The following is a 23,076-nucleotide window of genomic DNA, read 5'->3' as shown; positions in this document are numbered from 1 at the left end:
ACCAGCTTCCACTGCTACACAGAACATGCAAAGCAGCAACCTCTCTTCCTAATAAAGGGCTGAAGCATAGAGAACAAGTGTGAACCACATAGAATTGAGGACAGGTTGGTTAATACTCATTCAAATGAAACTCGAAGGACATTTCAGGAAAACAATGTCATTCCTCAGTTTTGGCCAGGCCTCCAGATTTAACAGTCTCTGAAAGAATTAGTGTTTTGTAATAACCCATCTGACAGGTTATGTTCAGAATGTGATTTTCTGATTAAGGCACTAGGTTTGAAAGCACTTCTGGACTAAGTGGCAGACAGACGCTGTAATATCCCTGCAAAGTCCCCCAGGTATTTGCTGCGGAAGCTGAACAGGGTGAAAGATGTGGCCATATCCTTTCTGGTCAAGTTTCAGGATAAATAGATTTAAAGGACAGAACTGTAACCAGGATTTGGCCACCTTGGAAAGGAACGTGGTGTTTGAACAACATCCTTCCCAGACTGAAAGGCACTCAGACATGGATTGTCACTCCAGGCATTTGGCACGCTTCTTTATACTAGCAGCCAAGTGCATAATTGCCAGGAACTGGCCAAATCCACGGAGACACCAGTCACTTCTGAATGCTGAAAAATGTTTGTAATATACCGAAAAAAATGTGAGTCTGACTCATTTAATCAGATCTGAGTCCCACACTGGGGATTTCTGCACAGGAGGGAGATGTTTACTGAAATCCTTCTTTTCTCTGCTGCCATCTCCTGTTCCAGGAAGAATAGAACTATTATCAGGTTGGCCTTGCCAATTCCTGTTTTATATTTTAGGTCATTAATATGGATGCTTATAACATACAAGTTTCCAACTTATTCTGAATTCACTTCAGTACAAAGCGATGAAACTAATGCTCTTTCACCTCATTTTAGATTATATGGAAAATTAATGAAGTATTACTGAAAGACATAGATTTAAGAGTATCACACTTCTCCATTCCTGGAAAGTTTCTCAAACTGGTTTCCCCAAGACCAATGAGATAGAGAATGTAAAGGGCCAGTACACTGCCCTGTAAGAAGTTGCCTGGTTCAAGACCTCTCTGAGCTTGAAGCAAGGGGATAGGTGAATAGCCTCAGGAGCTAGCCAAACTTTCTCCTAACATGAAGGTGGAAAATCAAGTTGGCTGTTCCAGGCTCTCTTCCCTACCTTCTTTTATGGGTATGGTCTTGAATCATCAAGTTCAGAAATCTGATTTTCCCAAAGATTGATCCAGCCCTAGAAAACTGATTTATACCAAGTAAACTCACTAGGAAATTCTCTGAGCTCAGAAGTCAATACATTCTTTTTCAAGTATCAATTTCCTCCCACATGCCACAGATGAGATTTTTGTAACTCAGGGGAGGTGATTAGTGATTAGTCCAAGGTCATGCACCTAATTGCAGAACTAGGACTTGAATCCAGGTCTTCCGACTTCAATGCCCTTGCCCTTTCTACTAGAGCACCTCACTCTCCTGATGGGAACCCTGCACGCAAGAGCAGCAGGAGGTTATAAAATCGCTTCCAAAGAGCAGAGTGCACTGGTGGGGGCTTGGGGGGTAAGGCAGTCAACAGGTAAGCTGTGCTGTGCTGTGTGAGCTGGCAGCAGATAGCAGAACCCATGTGACTGAGGGTCAGGAGCCAGAGGCCAGTTCCAGGGCAGGCCAGGGATGCAGGAAATGGCAAGAGATAATTGGGGCGCCATTCAGAACTAAATATGAACAAAAGAGAAACTGTCTCAGGAACACAGCAGAAGCCAGATTAGGAGATCTGGGCATAAGGGCATGCTGGGCGGGCCCACCACTACAGTTATTAACCTCCAACTGGGTTTCAGAGTGCTGTGCTCCAGGTCTTTCCCTCTCCCTGTGAAAAGAAGAAAACATCTAAGACCAGAGCAGAGAGGACCCTGTAGGTGGAGCCAAGTGGCTGACAGCCATGGGGCTGAGAGGAAAGGCAGGGACAGCAAATGAGGCAGGTCACTGCAATGCCAACACCAGCCTTCAGAGTTCAAAACCCTTTTCTACATATTCTATTTTGTGACTTTTCTACAATGTACTATTGATTCTGTTTTACCTCCAGAAAAATTTCCTAAAAATGGCTTCTTGAGGGTGACCATATAATTTACCACCCAAAACCAGACACTTTTGAAAGTAAAAGGGAAGGTTATTACTAATGGCACCAGTGCAGCAGTCATAAGCCAGGACTAAGCCAGGCCACCCTGCACATGCCACTGCCCTGGCCTGAGACCAAGCTGGAGGACTCAGACATGCCCACGCACATGTGCACAGGGAGATAATTCTGCCAGGATTGCTTACAAGAGAGGCCAGAGGACTCCTGGGAAGTGCCTCACCGTAAGGGAAGAGGAAGTTAAAGTGTACAAATAAGGTTCAGTGGTTCAGTGCCATCAAGACAGGCCCAGAGGGGAGGAGGGATTCTTGCTACTGCCTAGTGCTGGCCACACCTAACATCCCATGACCCAGGTGCCATGACTTTAAAAAGCCAGTGAAACCGAAAAAAGTTGTTTCATTACAATTTCATGGGACATTGAAGATGCACAGATTAGCAAATTCCTGGGCCAGTGATTTCAGCAGAGAGGGTGCAGTTGGCACAGCAGCTGGTGGGATGTGTACAGGGAGACGCAGCACCTGTGGTGGGCACCCGCAGCGCTGCTGCTCAGGCTCAGGCAGTGACCTGAGATGTTACCCCTGCAAGTGAGAGCAGGAGAGCCAAAGACAGCGGATGCCTGGCTCTTGCATCTCAGAGCATATAGGAGGTCATCCACGAGGACTCGCTTAACTATTACGAGGAAGAGAGAGGAGCTGCAGTTTCACATAGTTGATAGAGGAAAAGCCAGGGAAATATTATTTCAGAAAGGATGGTTATTGTGACTTTAATTTTGGTCCCGTGCTATTGATTTTGGAAAACTAAAGTAATATTTCTTCCATCACTTTGTGAGGTGCTCACCAATGTTGTCTAAATTTGGGGGCCCTCTTAATTTGGGGCCACTCAGTTCATATCAGTAGTTTTATGGTCTAAAATAGGCATGATCCTCAAAAACATACACATTGCAATGATATGTATATTTATAAAATAATGCAGTAAATACTTATACATAGTAATTAAAATAATGGAGACATTTTCCAAAAATTCCTAAAAATTATGAACTTTTGTTACCTTTTAAAGAATGGCATCAACTGATTCTCTCTGATATCCAACTGATTAGTGTTAATCTCCCAAAAAATTGAAATTAGATGCTGCTTTGAAATAAAATGACTCACTGAACGACTAAAATGAAAGAGTCAGACAACACCAAATGTTCACAAAGATGTTGAGCTAGAAATCTAACGGTGCCAGTGGGACTGTGAATTGGTATAACCTCTTTGGAAAACTGGCAGTATAGGCTAAGAAAGAACGTATACACCTCTACTCCCAGTATTTACCCCACAGCAATGCGTGTGTGTGTGTGTGTGTGTGTGTGTATATATATATATATATATATATATATATATATATATATATATATATATGTTTACCAAAAGACATGGATAAGAATGTTTATAGCTGTACATATTCATTAGAGCCCAGCACTGGGAACTACCAAATGTCTATCAACAGAAAATTGGATAAAGTATAGTATATTCATGCAATGGAATATTGTCATGAGAATGAACAAGTACAACCACACACAACAACATGAATGAATCTCACAAATACAAAGCTGAGCAAAAGAAGATACAAACGATTCCATTTATACACAGCTCACAAGCAAGCAAAATTAAGCAATAATGTTAAAAGTCAAAACAGAGGTAATCTTGGGGGGTGGCTAGTGGTCAGGAACACAAAGGAGGCTTCTGGGACCTGGTAATGTTGCATTTCTTGATCTGGGTGCTGGTTACATGGTAAGAAATTTTATCAAGCTTACCATTTGTCACTTCTACTACTTTCTATTTGTCAAACTAAGCCCATATTTAAAAGGAGTAATACTCTACCTTGTGATGGAGCGTGATGAAGTCATATTGCAGAAGTGCATGTGAGATGAGTTCCAATTATAAATCTATTCCAATTATAAAATACAATAGCATTTAAAATTTAAATAATATTTTAAATAAATTTGATAATCTATTCCAATTATCCAGTGCAAACTAGAACTCAGCATTATTCTGGGGCAAAACAAAAACCTTAGGAAGGTAAAGAAAATAAGAACACCAGTAACCAAAAGACACAAGACAAGGAAGGATGCCCCCATCTGGACCACATACCTTCCCTGGACCAGTGATTGTGACCAGACGAATGCGGTACATTGACGGGTCAATCCCAGTCATGTGCCCAGCATGACCACATGAGATGGGAGAGGGGCAATGCACCAAAGAGAGAAGCAATGCACGACAACTTAGGCCTGCTGCCGTATCCTAGTGTGTATCTGATGGCCATCGCAAGAGATATTCTTAAACTCAGCATGTCAAGGACGAAGTGTGTTCTCTCCAAGGTGCTTTCAATCCTAGGATTCCAGTGTTCCCTCCCTAGCACACATATCACATCTATTAGTATTAATATCTAAAGGTCTTTAAAATATGGATCTAGCTATAACACACATCCAAGTGCAACTACTGATGACAATTAAGTTTTCTTTCTCTTTAAGGATCTCTCAAAATACTCATCTGTCTATGAACACATTTTAACACTTTTCCCTCTGGTGGTTTGAATAAAACTTCCACATTGGTTTGACCACATACATTGCTGTTAACATTCACACACCAAAAAATTAACTGACAACTGTATGTGTGGCAGGCTGAAGCCCCCACTCCTCCTCTCAGGGGAAAATATTGGGGATTAGAGAGAAACAAGGTTACTATAATGTCATTTAAGCAGATGGTTCAGCCAGAGAGAGGTCTTGTCGTTTATGTGGGACACTCCATAAAAAAAGGACTAAGCCAAGCAGAGAACATTTTAGCATAAGAAGGCCAGAATACTTACTTTGCAGGAAGTAAACTTAAAATTATCTTATTAGAAGAAATATACATTTCTCTCATAGACTATATACCAGGGGTTGGCAAACTTTCTCTGTAAAGAAACAGATAGTAAATATTTTAGGCTTTGCAGTCCATACAGTCCCTGTGGCAACTACTCAACTCTACTGTTGTAGCACGAAGCAGCCATGGACAAACTTAAACAAATGAATGTGGCTGTATCTCAATAAAATTTTACAGAAACAGGCCTGGGGGATTTAGCCCATGGGTCATAGTTTGCCAACCACTGAACTAGGGGGGGAAAACTACATTACAGAGGTGAGACGTGTTTATCTTTGGGGAGTTAAAGGTAAAGCTTGGACAGGGACCTGCTGGTGAAGAGAACAGACAGATATTGAAATACTCCCAGTTTATTCCAGCCCTCCACCCACCTCCTACCTTGAGGGTAGAGCTCATCCTCTCCTCTCTGTGGAATGAGCTCAAACAGATTGAGATCGTATTCACATCCTGCTGAGGCCAGAAGTGGCAGGAATTACACAACACTTGAAGGGGCTGGGACTTCATTAATTCCCAGGGTTAAGGGGTATTCTCAGAAAATGGGACACCTGATAGGAAGACTAAAGGGATCTGTAGAGACAGCGTGGGGAGAGGGGAAAGGTGAGAGTTAGGGAGTGAAGGAGTAACAAACATCCCAAAGCCCACCCAGAGAGGATGCATATGGGTCCCAGGTCCAAACCTTTCTCTGGACTCTCTCTTGGATCCTTCATAGAAGAAACTCTTATGCCTCCCAATTAATTTCCTACTACTGTCCACCTCACTCAAGCAGCTTCCCCTACACTGGCCTATGTGCTCTTCCTTGAACATGCCTGGCACATTCCCACCTTAAGGCCTTTAGACCACCTTACTCTCCAGATAGACTAAGAACTCTTCCTCTATATATTCATACAGTTAGCGCTCTTGCTCTTCGTGCAAATGGCATCTCTTCAAAGATGCTTCCTTGGCATTTCTACATAGAATAGCATCCTCATCAGGCTCCACAGGTTTTAATTTTTCTTCAAGCACGTATCACTACCTGAGTGTCTCCCCCAGTAGCAAGTGAGACCCATAAAGGCAGAGTCTTTGTGTAGTTCACTCCACTATTCCAAGCACCTTCAACAGTACCTAGGACACATAGTGCTCAAAAAACATTAACTGAATGAATAAACAAATCATGTCCAACATGTCTATGATGATTAAATTTGTGTGTCAACTTGGCTGGGCTATGTTGCCCAGATATCTGGTCAAACATGACTCTGGATGTTTCTGTGAGCATGATTTTGGATGAGATTCACATTTAAAGTGGTAGACTTGAGCAAGAAAATTCCCCTCTATAATATGGGTGAACCTCATCCAATCAGTTGAACATCTGAAGAAAACAAAAAGCTAACAGGGCATTTTGCAGCCGATGGCCTTCAGACTTCATCTGCAACATCAGCTAGTCCTGTTCTACAGCAGACTGCCATTTCCTGAGTCTCCAACCGCCCAGCCTTTCCTACCATTTTGGATTTGCCAAGCCTCAACAATTATGGTAATAGATCCCTTAAAATAAAACTATGTATATGTCCTATTGATTCTGTTTCTCTGGAGAACTATAACACAGTCTCCAAGTCAAACCGTGCTATCTTCTTTACTAAAGAATTCTTCCTGACAGCTCTACACCCACTGTTTTTCACAAAATGAGTCAGATCTGCCTACTATTGCTCCAGGTGAGTTTCTTCCCCATAGCCAGCTAAATGGGGACTGGAGAATGAAGGAGAGAATAATCAAACATATTTTTTTAAATTACAGATAATTATGTAGAAATACTGGCACCTAGAAACCATCCCTTCAGACAATACTATTTCACTCATATTTAGTGAACAGGAAGGTTAATCTACACCCTAATCTGTCTAGATCCTAGAATGATAAAGAACAGAAAATATCAAACATACAAAGTATGCTTATATTTTGGATTTTTAGCCGTTTCCATTGTATTTGTATGACCAGATAGGATCATAACTATCAAGTCTACTGTATGTGGTATGTTTTCATAAGACCCTCCAGGATAATGCTCCCCCAGTGACCTTAAGAAATTTTTCTTTAATTAAGAAAATGAACAAATATCCCTACCCTGGTACCACTTCGAAATCCTGCCAAGAGAAAGCAGAGGTTTCCAGCCTCTCCAAAGGCCTGAGGCTGCCTTAGACGCCTTCGCCCAGCTCCACTCCCCTTTTCACGCTCCCAACTGGCGGGAGGAGGACCCCCTCCCAGCCAATCAACGTTCACCAGGGCCTCCTCCCGCGCGTCTTTCAAAGGCCCCTAGGAACCAATGAGCGGTTAGAGGCTCAGCCAGGCGCCCAGGGGCGGAGTACCGAACAGGCAGAGAGTCTGATTGGCTCCTAGAAGACGCCGCGCCCCACCTCCCAGGAGGATGTACCAATGAGCCCGGCGGAGGGGCGGGCTCGGCTAAGAGCAGCGGCTGGGACGCGGGTGCTGTGGGAGGGAGGCGGCGGCCTGTTGGACGAGGGGTGGCCAGCGATGAAGCCGGTGAGTCGGGACGAGATCTGGAGGAGCGAAGCCGCAGGGACGCGAGCGGTGCGGAGGCCGGTTGCTGGGCCCGGGGACAGCCCGGGCCTGGGCGCGGTCTGACTCGCGCAGTAACCGTCCTGGGTCGGGGAGGTGGCGCTTCCCGGGACGGGCGAGAACGATGGTCGCAAAGGAACAGGGTCGGTGGCGGACGAAGGGAAGACGGACATTCGCTGCCGTTTGTGGGCTAGGAGCCGTTGCCAACGGTGTCTCCTAACCTCCCGACAGCCCGGCCAGGGAGGGCGGAGCCCCGTTTTATGGAGGAAACTGAGGCATAGAATGTGTATCAATCAGCCTGATAGCCCAGCCCCAAAGGATATAGGGGCTGCCCTGCGTCCCCTGGGGAGCAGTTCTCACCACGGACGAGGAAAACTTCCTGAAAGATGATTGCCAATCTCGGCTTGTGGGTATGTCATGGGGCCACCTGGTACTGCGTCCTTTTCGCTGAGGTGCAGAATCCCTGGGCCTCGGGTTGCAGAAACGTCCCACTCTGTTAGGATCGGTAAGCCTGGCTGGGAAAGCCTGAATGAACGGGCCACACAAATTGAAAATCATGTATCATCAAAAGCGCTTTAAAAAGAAAGAAAAAAAAAACGCGAAGAGCTGAAGTTCCACCTGACTCGCACCACCTGCCACCAGGGTTGACAATCTATTGAATACTGAAGGGCTTTCACTCGAGTTGAGTTGACAATAATAATACAGACAGATCCAAAGAAACTGAACTCCATAACCTACATTGGCTCTGTGATGTGATCTTGTTGTAACAAGCAAGACCGTTATAGAATATAGCTTCAGAGCTAGAAAGGACATTAGGTGATTGCACTTGCTAATCCCTACGTTTCCATGTGAATGGACATCAGCCTTCTTCACTCCTCTCCAATTTCTCCATTTGCCCCCAGAACGGGAAGAGTGAGTCATCCAGGCCCTGAGTGAGGGAGGAGCTGAACAATGTAGCTCATCCCTTCCTGTCTCTGTGCCGAGGGTACTTTCTGGGGCGTTTTCCACCACATGAGTTGCCCTGGGCTGTCCATTACTCTCTATGACTAGGTGGATAAATCCAATTCTAGAATGAAGAATAGACAAGCCCACTTAACCACAGCTTTAAAGCCACCTCCTCCATTTTGACACTCAGTAATAGAACTAACATATTCTCCTTTTGCATCTCTAGTGTCTTATCTGTCAGTTGGTTCTAACTAGGGAGTAGAAGAAAGGTGTGTTTTTTACTGGTCCTATAAAATTCCAACAGTCTTCCATGCAGAAATGCTGCTTACAAGACTGAGTTCCAACTTAGATCAGCACACAAAGCCCATCCCAATCTTCTCTAGTCCAGTGATTCACAAAGTTGGGGCAGGTTATCCATCTCTACTCCTCCCACCCCAAACAAACTACCAGACTATATAGGGGTTATTTTTTGAGAATAGGTAAAACTACTCTAGCTTTATCTCCTCCGCTCTGATATCACAGGATCTGTATACAAGACCTTTTTCCTTTTGCCTTAATTGCCTTAACTTCTTCCCTATCTACCTAAACATCCTGCTCATTCTTCCAAACCCAGCTAATGCATCCCTTCTGTGAAGCTTTCTCCAGCTCCCTAAGCAGTTATTTGCTGCCTTCTCTGCTCTAAAATGCATAGTTTATGCTTCCATTTTAGCACTTAAGCTTTCTTCTGTAATCTATACATATATCTGTCTTTCCAATTATATAAAGGCAGGCTATGTATTTTAAGGATCTTTGTATCCTCAGAGCATGGCAAATGAATATGTCTAAGAAACATTTGTTAGTGAATGAATAAATCTCACTTTCTAATTGTAGAAAACTGAGATTCAGAATAAACTGAAGTAGCTTATTCAAGATTATACGGTAAGTGGCTAAGATAAGACCAGACTCAGGTTTCTTGGTCCCCTATCCAACTCTCTCCACTACATAGTTCTGTAATTATTAATAGATGTGTAAATAGCAATAATTTATTATTGATATAGCTGAGCTCTCTGATATTCCAGATGGAATAAATTGCAAACATGCAGTCAACATGTGTTTAAGCAAGGATCAGCTATACTAAAACTATATATTCTTCTTTACAGTTATTTAACATAGCTAATTTCTTTTAAAGCCTAGTTCAGTGCAGGCAAGTGAGTTTGACTCATCAGATGAAGAGCCCATTGAAGATGAACAGACTCCAATTCCGATATCATGGTATGTTAACATTTCTGATCAATGGTGAGCTAAAATATTTGGTGTACACATCATAATCTTTATAGAATGGAGTCCGCATATTGAAAACATTGAGTGATTCTCTACTGCTGATTATATAATTCTAATCCTTAAGGAATCTCCTCTGAATCCATGATTCATTTACTATCTATGATAGAATAAGGCTCTTCTTTTTTTAAGAGGGGGTGGGTACTCCTTTTTTTTTTTTTTTTTATGGATAATTATTTTTTTATTGAAGGGTAGTTGACACACAGTATTACATTAGTTTCAGGTGTACAACACAGTGATTCAACATTTATATACATGATAATTCTAGGTACCAGCTATCACCATACCAAGTTGTTACAATATTTTGACTATATTCCTTATGCTATACATTACATCCCGGTTACTTATTTTACAATTGGAAGTGTGTATATATATATTTTTTTGTTGTTGTTGTTTTGTTTTGTTTTTGTTTGTTTGTTTTTTGTGAGGGCATCTCTCATATTTATTGATCAAATGGTTGTTAACAACAATGAGATTCTCTATAGGGGAGTCAATGCTCAATGCACAATCATTAATCCACCCCAAGCCTAATTTTCGTCAGTCTCCAATCTTCTGAAGCATAATGAACAAGTTCTTACATGGAGGTACTCCTTCTTTATATATTCAAAAAACCATAGTAGAAACAAGTAAGTAAGGAGTTGCAAGGAATGATCTCCCATCTAGTACTAACACCTATTTATTCTTTTATGACAAAAGAACAGTGTATACCAAACATAGGATCTGCGGTTGTTTATCATTTAGTCAAATCCTAGAACTACTTACCATAGTAATGCATCCATCAGCAGACCCTCATTAAAATAACCACATTACCATTGACATAGTAACAAAAAAAAATGTTGCTGTATACAATCAACTTCCAAATCTTGGCAGTGATTTAGGATTACACCAGATTCCTTATGAACAGCAATTAAATGTTTTCTCACATCCCTATAAATGTAATAATCTCTCTAAGAAAGCACAGGTCCCTAATACAGGAAAGAATATAAGTATTGTCCCTAAAGGTCTTTTGTTCTGCCAACAAATGGCAATTATCTTTCATATCCCCATCTAACCTCCCTTTTAAACTGAAAAACCCATCTAATTTTCAAAGTCAGGGTGCCCCCATTTTCCTCTAAACTCATCTTCTGTCTTGCAGACAAGGTAAGCCTCTGCCCCCTTTGTCCCTGAGTACTGCAAACCAGAACCATGATTTATTATAATTATTTCATTTAACCAAAATACATTACAACAAAGAATGGGTGGTTTTTATCATATGAAATTATCTCTATTTAAGGAAGCCCTACAAGGAAATCTTATAATAGTAACATAGAATGAATGCTGGGGACAACATTGTCAGGTGGTCATTTCCCAGCTTATCTCCCAAGGTTACTAATGAAAAATACCTCAGGTAACACACCACAGGATAACTGAAGTCTGCTTTATACTAACTGTTGGCAATCTAGGCATTATGTCTTTAAGGTGTGTTTCAATTATCTTGCCCATTTTAAGACTTAAACTGTAACAAAGCAAATGATGAGTCCCTATTTTAAAACTGCCAGTCTTTCTAGGCCTTTTATACCAACAAACTAATATTTACCTATGTATTTTTGTTTTCTGACTAGTATAAACCTTTAGAACACCCTTGTTCAGTGGTAGGCACCTATTGGTTAAACTGAATTTCCATTTATAAGTTTTTAAAAAACTGAACTAAACATGATAAAGTTTTCTCCTTTTCAGGCTGCCCCTGTCACGAGTGAGTTGTTCTCAGTTTCTTGGATTATGTGGTCTGCCAGGTAGGTAACACTACAGTTGGCTTCCTATTGATTTATATTTAAACTATTTTTTTGTCAGCTAACTATCATTCTCTGTCCTGAGAAATAATAGGATTTCATAGACTGTCGGTATGGGGGGCTCACTTTGGGGAGCTCTCATGGTGGGCTGTAGAAAACAGAACTTAGGTCCACTCTGCAACTCTTCCAGACCCACATTCACAGTTCTACATTTCCAATTTACCTATTTTAGTAAAACTTAAACACTGGGGTACAGTGTGAGGCTGAGGACTACAGCCAGGTATTTGTTAGAGAAAGGACACAGAGTAAAGAATCTTTGGATTAGGAATTCCTTCATCGGGGATCTATGAACCCTTGGAATTATATTCCTAAGAATATAAGAAATTAACATTGACATTCCAAATAGAATTAATACATATAAATGATCGTGTGGAATGACTTTCCAAAGCAGCTATATATGTGTTTAAATATACTTGTTATAGATGACCAAAAATTGACCTTTTCACATGCCTTATTACTACTTTTAGGTTGTAAATTCAAAAATGTGAGAAGAAATATCCAAAAAGATACAGGTAAGTGTAATATGAAATAACCATATCAACAGTTTTTTTAAATAACACTGAAAATTTTTTTGTCAAAAAGAACAAACTGTAGTCTCTTCTCAATATACCAAATGAATTTTTGACATTTCATAAGGTTTCGATATAGACTTACTCTAATCTATGCAGAGGTATTTGTGAAGGACACAGAGAACTCGTCATTTACTAAACATGACATTGCTTTTCCCTGATTGTTGAAGTTACATTATATATAGATACTACATTTGAGTTTAGGCTGTATAAGATGGAGGGAGAAAAGTATATAAACAGAAAACTGACATGGTACTGCCCAGATCTTTGAACATACTGTTTGTTCTTTACAGGCTTGACTGTGGTAGTAGAAATTAAGCCTGAGCTGGGAACCATATAGCCCATCCTAGATCTTTAGCGAGCCAGCACCTAGGTGGGAAAGATGGAGTGGGTCTGTTCTTCGCATGCCAAGGATATTCATACTATTATAGCCTCAAGTCTCATAATCTCAAAAGTATCCTGATAATCTGCCCCAACTGGGAATTTACATGTTGCATGATACAAAAAATCTTGAATTTTCAAAATATTCTGTTATGGCTAGTCTGGATTATCTCAAGGCTAATAGTCCTACCAATGTCCTTATATATGCCAAAATGAATATATATATATTGCTTGATTTGACCAGTATAGATTTTTTAAATCTTAAAAATTTTTTCCTAGTTGTTTTGGAATATCAGTTTGCTAATGTACTTTTTCTAATTTACTGCTTACTTGCCAAAAAAACTTAAAAAGGCTAACAGATTAAGTGACTCCTGCAGTATTTATAAGGATTTTAGGATTTAGAGATACCCACCATGATAGGAAATTTCTATTTGGAGAACATTTAAGACACAAGCAAAATATAATGTAAATCATTGTTCAAGAACCAATCTGGCACATTTTGGAAAGCCCTCTTCATTTAGTATCCTCTATAAGAGGCGTTTCCAATATTTTACTAAGCCCTTATTTTCCAGTAAAATCTTAAATGGAACCCAGTATATAAAACAAATGTCAGGGTTTGCTGGGAAGACCTAGAATCATCCCGCAGCAGTTCCTATGATTCGTCCTCAGAGCCCTTCCTAGGAAAGTTTGAAAACCACGGTATAGGAGTGATTACCCAATGTGTACAAGAGGCAAATAGAAAATTACCTACTCTTGGAAATAGTTAAGTGTGTTAACTACAGGTTAAGTTACTTTGGAAGTACAAAAGTATTTTTCAGGCTAAATTATTTTAGAAGTATGAAAATATAATAGCATTATCTAGAGCAGCACTGTCCAATAGAAATATAATGGGAGCCAAAAATAGAAGCCACACATGAAACTTTACATTTTCTACTTGCCACAGTAAAAAAGTAAAAACAGGTGAAAGTAATCTAAGAATATATTTTATTTAACCTAATATAGCCCAAAGAGTATCATTTCAATGGGTTTTAAGTACAAAACAAATTATTAATGCAGTAGGGGTTTTTTGTATTTAATCTTTGAAATCAGATATGTATTTTACAATACTTAAACACATCTCACTATGGACTAGCCACATTGCAAGCACAAATCTAGAGATTCATGATAAAAGGTACTTTATACTTAAATAACTTAATATCCTTGGATTTAGGAGATGGGGAGAGAGAAGAGGTGCAGGCCAACCACCATTAGTTAATTTTGAACCAAATGCTCTATAGTGAATACTGCTAGAAGGAAATTTTGGTTTATAGAATGGCCTATGGTACTATTGAAATTAGGGAAACCATGTACTTCTAATACAGTTGATGATTTATTTCCTGGAGATCTCGCCTGTTAAAATTAAATATGTGACAGTGTGGTACAGTACAAAGAGCTCTGGCACCACGCCGTGCTGGAGATTTCATACAAAGCTTAGGGCAAAGCAACACAACAGAGTGATGACAGCAGCAAACATGGCCGATTATGTGAGAAGAAAACAAGGAAAAAAAAATGTGCTATCATTCTTTCTCAAGAGCGTACTTTGAAATTTAGGTGTTTTAAAATTCATAGTAGAGCTGTATTTATTGTAAATAAAAATTTTTGAGAAAAAGCAATATAACTGACTACTCTTAAAAGGCAATAGAAAGCATTTTGAATTACAAAATCAGGCTTGATTTTAATTACCTTTTGGTTCAGATGGTTCTAATTTCATTTTTGTGCTTAGTGTCCTTATTTTTACCCTAGTCTGAAGACAAATTAATATCATTTTAGATCATCAGCACTTTAAGTTTATAGATTATCATTTGTTAGTTTGGCTTAAGAAATGAACTCCATATTCTCCATCTTGATCCTACTTAAATTGTAATGTTTTGTACATGTGTGTCCGTGTATCTTGATCTATTGGCAGAAGAACTAAAGAGCTATGGTATACAAGACATATTTGTTTTCTGCACCAGAGGGGAACTGTCAAAATATAGAGTCCCAAATCTTTTGGACCTCTACCAACAGTGTGGAATTATTGCTCATCACCATCCAATCCCAGATGGAGGAACTCCTGACATAGCCAGCTGCTGTGAAATAATGGAGGAGCTTGCAATCTGCCTAAAAAATAACCGAAAAACCTTAATACAGTACGTTCTCCTTTTCTCCATATATTATGTGAGAAATGTCCCAGGCAGAATGATTTCTCAAGTTATTGCATCTTAATTCAGTTATTACCTACTTTCTCGTTGTTACAAGGATTAAAAAGAGGAAATACATAAAAAGTACCAGCACAATGCCTGGTACATAACAAGCACTCAGATATTTGCTATTTTACTTTCGAAGGATAAGGATTATAAAGGAGTAGATGTGGGAATTTATAGAATAGGGTGACAGGCTGTTTATTCTTTCCTTTTAGCTATAATTTGGGGACCCTCTTCCTTCCAAAAAAGGTAGGGCATCATTCTGTTAACCTCACTTATTGCTCAGCCTTTCAGTTGCTTCCAACAACAAAGAAGTCAGTATTTTAAAAATTAGCTGCCAAGAAGTCATCCCTAAGCAATGAGCAACCTTAAAAATATATTTGATGATATAAATTTGCTACCAGAATGAAAGAGGGACTGTCATTGTTGGCCCATGGAGATATACAAGGTGCTGGGATGAAAGGTTAAAACAAAATAAAATGGGTTAAGGGAAACAATGAAGATAGAAGAAAAAAGTAGTGGGAAAAAGGAAGAAGAGAGTGACAGTAGTCAGCAGTAGACAATAGCAATTCAAACAAGAGAAGTGGTGCTGTGGACACCAGCAGTAGATGCTCCACCAGAGATACACAGAGCAGAGAGCCAGCCACAGGGAGCAACTAGTCCTTCACTGTGCTTATTGTACTTTTTTGTGTCCTATAAGCTGCTTTTAATCCTTTCTGGAACGAATAGTACTAGATAGCTTGATACCTCAACTGAAGTCACTGCACTGAGCTAGGAAGTATAGAGACTGTCCCAAATAACTGAGTAGCTTAAGGGCATGCAAGGGAAAGTGCAGGCCCAGCCTGTCTCTCCTCAGACCTTGATAGAGCTCAGGGCCTTCATGCCAGTAGTTCCTGTTCTGAAGGCAAACCACCTAGTACAAAGGTCTTTGGGGACACACCTGTTAGTGGCCGAACTAAACTCTGTTATACAGAGAAACAGAGCTCACAGAGTAAGGAATAAAGAACAAGACTCCATCTTTTATTCTACAGTTTGTAAACTTTTTCTAGAGAAAAGCATAATCTCTAATTGTAAGCAATTACTAATTGCTCTACTAATTATTAAAAAAAACTTTTTGAACAAAGATGTCAACGCTAAATTTTCTGATATTAAGTCTAAGTAAAATAGCATCAGATAACTAGATGTAGCTAATGAAAAAATATTTTCCAGTTTGGGGACCATTTGGAAACTAATAATGAGTTCCATTTTGTTTTGTTTTTTCAAATAAATCTTTGGAAGCAGCCTCTCCTGAAAAGTTTCCAGAGATCAAACTAGCTCAGATTAGTGAAGTTTAAATTCTCTTCTAACCGATGCTCTGGCGTCTGAACAGATTACAAGCAGAATGAAAAGATGGGTGGGTGGCCTTGCATATCTGAATGTCTCAGGCTCCCATGAAATAAAGCATTGATGACTGGAAGTTGGCATTGACCTAGAGCTTTCAAAGGTGACCCACACTGGCCAGTGTTTGGATAAAGACAATTTTCTATCCATTCTGCTATCTTCTGAATGCCCACATTGCTAGAGTTTATCCCACAGGAATGGTCCTAAATTTTTTTCACTGTCAGGGTCATCACACTGGCCCTTCCTGGACATTTTTGCTAGTTTATAAAGTCAGTGAACACACCTTGCTGACTGTATTGTACTTCTGTAGGGCTGCAGTAACAAAGTACCACAAAGAGAATTTATTCTTTCCCAGTTCTGGAGGCTAGAAGTGCAAAATCCAGGTATCAGCCAGGCCACACTCCCCTGGGACTCCGGGTGGAACCCTTCCTGGCTCTTCCTCGCTTCTGACTGTGGCCAGCAGTCCTTAGTGTGCAGCTGTGTCACTCTAGTCTCTGCCTCATCCTGACATGAATCTCCCTGGTCCGTTTTCATGTGGTATTTCCTCTTATAAAGATAAAGGTCATAGTGAATTATGACCTACCCCAGTGACCTCATCTTAACTTGATCACATCCAGAGACCCTATTTCCCAATAAGGTCACAATTCATAGCACCAGGATTAAGACTCAATACATCTTTTGGGGGACACAATTCAACCCAAAACACCTACTGCTTACCAAACACTGAATACAAAACACACACTGTGAGGCACAGTCCCCACCCTCAAGGAGCCCACAGCAAATGACCCTACCACATAAATGCAATGAGACTCACAGGTATGTGCGAGGCATCACGGGACAGCAGTGGTTTCTGTGGGGCTCAAAGGCATTTCAGGGAATGAAATCTGAGCTGGGCTTTGAAGGATGAGTAGGAATCAGAGGAGGCAAGACAGAGGTAGCAAGAGCTATAAAGCAGTATTCATCTTGCAGAAAGCTGCTGAAGTGTTCTTCCTTGCCCTGCCTTTATACAGTAGATCCCCACCTCTGAAACAGTCCTACATCTGGGACTCTGTAGAAAACAAGTTCATGACTCTAGGGGTCAGTACCTGTTTGGTTGCTGTCTCACCTGTCACAAGACCTGAATCTATAGTTTCATCTATAATACACTGCAGTAACTGATGCTCCCATGTCATGAACGCCAAATGAGCTCCAAAATCCCCTTGAAGTTAGGAAGTATGTATAATACATTTTCTTAGGACCTTTGAAAATGATTAAAATGAATGGTTTTGTTGTTTCAAGAGTTAACCTTCATTTTTCTACAAAATCCAATTATGCAAAACTGCTCATTTCTTCACAATACTAGATAGCAGCAGCTAACATTTACTTCTCTGCCAGGCTCTGTTGTAAGGTCCTTACAAGCATGGCCTCCTTCAGTCCTTACTCTGATGTAAGTACTATTGCTGTCAGGATTTTCCAGGTGAAAAGCAGAAGCCCAGAGAGGTGAAATAATTTGCTTAGGTTCACACATTTAATAAATGACAGATGCAGGATTCAACCCCAGGCAGTGGGGCTCTAGAATCCATGCTCTAAATCTCTATGATATACTATCTCTGTACTCTTTTTAGATAAATGAGTTATTATACAGACTCATCCCATAACCACTAAGAGGAGGAAAATCACAGTGGGGGTTGGTAAAAGTAGCCTGATTTCTATCTATTTGGTAACTTGTTCCACTTCTCAGCTGTGGATCCTAGAGTTTAAAGGTCAGTAAAAAGACCTTGCCTACCTTGACCTGTAGAGGTGTTCAGAAAACCTCCCAACAAAAAATAAGCACACTTTGCTCTTGGTAGACTCAAAAATATTTATTAGTCTCTGTGTGCAAGTCATTGTGCTGGGAATTAGAGTCAGAAGTGGAAGGCAGAAGGCTAGTTCTTCTGTTGAAATTGTTGGGATGGAATGAAAACACAGACGTCAAAACTGTACTTCTCTTTCAGCTGTTACGGAGGACTTGGGAGATCTTGTCTTGGTAAGAAATATACTTTCATTATTACTTTTTTTAACCTCAGAGTAGGCAGACTCCTGTTTCAGGGCCATATGCTCACTCTGTATGAAAACTAGACAAAACACAGTGTAAGTCTGCTAAGGCCCAAAGGATTACAGAAGGTCCTAAATTTGGTGTTCCCTGGAAAGCTTAGGGGGAAGTGGGAGGTGTGTTCAGCATTGTTCTGGAGTATTCTGCAAAACATACTTTACAAGTCTTGGCACCTGCATTCTTGTTTTGTTTGGTTCTCTAATGTTCTCCCTATGCAGGTGTTATGATACTGACAGTAACTTCTAAGTAATATTCATGAGTAACATAAGTATGCAAACCAAAGTTAATTACTGTATGTTAGCTTTAAGCTTTCTAAAAATGTGTTAGGAAAAAAAATAATGAAAAGCCACACCGGAATAACAATTATTCCCTTTAGTGTTGGACAAAATTAAAAACTTTCTATGTTACAAAGGACACCATCAAAGTTAAAAGATAACCCACAGAATGGGAAAAAATATTTGCAGATCATATATCTGATAAGGGACTTACCTAGAATATATAAACAACTCAATAAAAAGACAAACAACCCAATTAGAAAATGGGCAAAGGATCTGAATAGACAGTTCTCCAAATAAAACATACCAATACCCAATAAGCACATGAAAAGATGCTCAACATCATTAATCATCAGGGAAATGCAAATCAAAACCACTTAACATCCATCAGGGTGGCCGTTATCCAAAAAGTGGAAAAAAAGTGTTGGCAAGGGTATGGAGAATTTGGAACCTTCATACACTGCTGGTGGGAATGTAAAATGGTGCCGCTGCTTTGGAAAACAGTCTGGCACTACTTCCTCAAACAGTTACACATAAAGTTACCATATGACCCAGCAATTCCAGCCAAAAAAGGGAAACAACCTGAATGTCCACCGCTTGACAATGGATAAGCAAAATGTATACCCATACAATGGAATACTCCCCATCCATAGAAAAGAATGAAATACTGTACGTGCTACAATATGTATGAAGCTTGAACACATTACGCTAAGTGAAAGAAGCCAATCACAAAAGACCCCATATGATTCCATTTATATGTAATGTCTAGAATAAGGAAGTCCATAGAGGCAGAAAATAGCATATGGTGGTTGCCTAGGGATGGGGCTGACTGGGTGAGAGGGGCATGGTAGCCAAAGAGTACAGGGGTTTTGACAAAAACGTTCAAAAATCAACTGTAGTGACATCTATACATATCTGTAAATAACACTGAAGTCCATGAATTGTACACTTCAAATGAATGAATTGTATGACATGAAGTCTAACTCAGTAAAAGCTGTTAAAAAAAAATGAGGCCAGTGTTAAACTTTAATTCAACCAGTCACTTGAAATCATAACTTACTGTCAAAAACACATACCAAAACTCCTCTTTGAATCCATTTTGAACAATTAACACAGAAATCAGTTTTCTGCCTGAACAGAAGTCTAAATATAAAATGCTCTACCCTATCATTAAATATTGTGATATACTATGTTTCTATCATGTTCTTTTAGTAGGCGCTTGTCTCCTACTATACCTGTCTGACACAGTATCACCACAGCAAGCCATAGACAGCCTGAGAGACCTAAGAGGATCCGGAGCAATACAGACCATAAAGGTAAGGAGGGTGATTATTCTTGGGCGGTTGTGGTTAGGGACAGGCTGTTGCAAATACAGTGTGAGCATCATCAGAAGGGAAATAAAAATCCAAAGCATTCTATTACTCATGTATCACGAGAGAGAGAGAGAGAGGCATGAGTTGAGCACGAGCGCGGAAGCATGGGGAAAGCCTATAGGAGCAACTTCCTTATGCTAATGCCACCAAACCAGGAAGGGTGGCGCCCAGGAAGCGGGCACCATCTTAGGGCATTGGTCAGCTACAGTGGAAGGGTGGTGTTCAGCCATAGTGGGACTCAGCCTCGGCCATAGGCCGGCCCCTACACCTTCTTATATTTTTTTAAATTTACATTTAACTATGACCTGGATCTGAAACTGTTCACAGTATTTTAAACAAAATAATGAAAACATTTGAACCTTCCAGTTTACTCTTCCAGTATCTACTGCTGTTCAGTTTTTGCCTGTTCGGTTCTGGGAATAGATCATCTCATTTGGAAAAATGAGTGATGACTAAACATGATAGTTTCTTGGGTAGATTTTTTTGGCCAGGATCTAATGAAGACCATATTATACCACGAGAATGTAATGAAGCTAGACAAATGCCTCTGATACACACAGTGTAAAGCAACGCTAAGTGTCCTTTGCTGTGGGTAACTAAATGACATCTTCCACATTCACTCTCCCCTAACACTTCAAAAGCCCTGCAATAGCAATGGCCCGAGGATTAATGTTACTGAAAAGATTCTGCAGATTTCACTTTATTTGAAGATCTGTAAAGCTAATTTGCCTTCCTTTTCCAAGCATCCTCTCAGCATCCTGACTCAGAGGGGGCACTAAAGAACCCCAGCCTTTAAGCAGCTTCCTGGGCTTAAGAGTCCATCTCCCCAGGCTTTGGGGGTCTAACCACATGTCACGGATGTGAATTATTATAGTAACTGACAAATTCCCCTAGCAGCTGGATTCTTCGGGCTGAAGTGAGGTCATTCAAAAACAATACAGGATACACTACTTACAGGTTCTGAAAACAGAGCACTCCCCTTATTTGTTAAAATCAAATGATGCCTCAAATTCAAGATGTTCTCAAATGTCTCTTTGAAACAAAATACAACAAACATACGTATATACATATGTATTTTTGTATGCTCTGCATCTTCAGTCTCGGAGAGCATTAAGCCCACATTAATATGAACTGTCAGTTTATCACCTCAGCATTCAGTGGGTTTTCCTATCTTTATGCTGATGTAAGTTAGCAGTGTACAATTTCAACTCTATTGATATGAAGTGGATTATTGGCAGAGTAAGAATAATCTCTGGGAAACTAAAAACTCCAGATGAATTACTTAAAACTTTTTTAATTTTGCTTATCTGTTAAGACTAGTAATTTTTAAAAAATATTGTCTACCATGAAAATTGTTCCAAATGGATTGTCATCACAGAAAGTAGAAAATCAGGGCTTCAAAAAATTAAGAAATAGATTTTCTTAAATATACCACTGTTAATTGCTACATAAAGTGCTCTTGCCCTCCTCCTTACCCACCAGGGGAAATACATTAGCAAAACAAATTCCTTCATGTACTATGTTTAGTCTTACTTGCTCCTGCCAGTAAACAGAAAAAGAATTTTAGTTATAAAACATTCATCTGTGTTTCACATTACCTTCTGAATTTAGAGATTTTTAAAGCAATCACTTATCACATTATGTGCTGCTTTATTGAAAGATAAAACTTGCCCATGAAGCAAATGCTTCCTTCCCCAAAGGAGTGTAGACTTGTCTTAGCAAATATTTTGATTCCTGATTCCTACTAGTATTGTGACTACTCCACTAACTAGCTATCTACAACGTATTTCAATGTTTCTTTACTTTTTTTCAGCAATATAATTATCTTCATGAATTCCGGGACAAACTCGCTGCATATCTACCATCAAGAGATTCACTATCAAGATCTGTATCTAGATAAAAAGGAATTTCACCTAGCACATATGTGACCATGTCTGAAACTTGAGTTCTCTAACATAATTTGTTTTGAAATGAAACTACTTGTGTTATAACTTAGGTGTAAATGTATATGTGCAGATATTCCTAAAGCTTTGACAAATTTTATTGTCTTTTTCTTCTCTTATAGAAGAAAAAATGCTCTTTTAGAAATGCACTGGCTGCTCTGGTATATTTTACTGGTGGTAAGGCTGGAAAAAAGCAAATAGAAAAATATTTGCATATTTTTATTACTTCTCACACTTTAACCACATTTTACTATTTGTAACTACTAGGTAGCATATGACATCATAATAAGTATGAAAATCAGTATGAGTACTCAAGCTAAAATTGTTTAATTTTTGCTCTGTTTCTTCCAAAACTTCTTGCATTGTTTTCTCTACTTGGCAGACACACAGAACGTGAGGTATCCTAGGAATTATTTAGTCACCTCCCTCCCACCACTGGAATATCCCCAACAGGTGTTTATCCAGCTTTTTCTGGATCATCTTCAGAGACAAGGAATTCATTGGTTCAGACAGCTGCTCTGGGTTTAGAGCATTTTTTTCACACTAGGAACTCCATGGAATGAATTTAATCCCTCTTTCATATTTTAGAAAGCACTTATCTACAGATTAACAATCTCCAATTCTCTCACTCCTTCACCTCACCCTTTGCTACTGAACATGTCTATATGTCTTTAAATTCAGCGTCGAGCTACCAGGAGCAGTCATTTTAGACGAGGATCAGACAGGAAGTCATGGCCGTCTGTTCCCACAGACAGCGGCTTCAGTTTCCGTTGCTGACAGTGGTCGTGACTCTTTTGGCTCCTGGTGACCACACGTGTGAGCCAGTAGCCATAGGCATTTCCACACAGGGCAAAGTAAATCTCACCACATCAAAACCTAGTTTTTCAATGATCATGTAACTACCAAATCCCATGCTTCTCACTGCTGCTGAACTACTTAAGTTTCATCAGGGAACACTTGAAAACAATTACTAGCGCTGTTTGAGAACTTCACAACAGACAACCATAATAGAAAATCAGTGTTTTAATACTTTTCTGTATACAATTGCTTCTAGAACTTAAGATTTTATAAGAATATTAATAAGGAAGAGGGAGAATCATATCCCACCAGTTTTTGAATGTTTAAACTAGGGGTTTCTTACCTAAAATAATGCTAAAAGTGATAGCCAGAAAGTTACTCTTTTTTAAAAGTATA

General features: G+C 39.8%; 1 protein-coding gene across 2 annotated transcripts; it reads left to right on the top strand.

Annotated features, from left to right (window-relative positions):
- Positions 1–7,399: 7,399 nt before the first annotated feature.
- On the top strand, positions 7,400–21,982 carry CDKN3 (cyclin dependent kinase inhibitor 3). 2 transcript variants are annotated; one of them, XM_036918244.2, is made up of 8 exons: positions 7,400–7,541; positions 9,691–9,773; positions 11,556–11,611; positions 12,136–12,180; positions 14,564–14,786; positions 18,194–18,225; positions 19,779–19,882; positions 21,753–21,982. In XM_036918244.2, the coding sequence occupies exons 1-8, from the start codon at positions 7,434–7,436 to the stop codon at positions 21,837–21,839; spliced, it is 738 nt and encodes a 245-aa protein (XP_036774139.2). In that variant the 5' UTR covers positions 7,400–7,433; the 3' UTR covers positions 21,840–21,982. The 2 variants fall into 2 exon arrangements, with proteins under 2 accessions (XP_036774139.2, XP_036774148.1); XM_036918253.2 differs by lacking the exon at positions 7,400–7,541 and adding an exon at positions 7,787–7,987.
- The last annotated feature ends 1,094 nt before the right edge of the window (positions 21,983–23,076 follow it).

The sequence above is a fragment of the Manis pentadactyla genome, chromosome 11 (genome assembly GCF_030020395.1).
Source record: "Manis pentadactyla isolate mManPen7 chromosome 11, mManPen7.hap1, whole genome shotgun sequence".
Taxonomy (NCBI): Eukaryota; Metazoa; Chordata; class Mammalia; order Pholidota; family Manidae; genus Manis; species Manis pentadactyla.
This window is presented reverse-complemented; position numbering and strand designations above follow the sequence as displayed.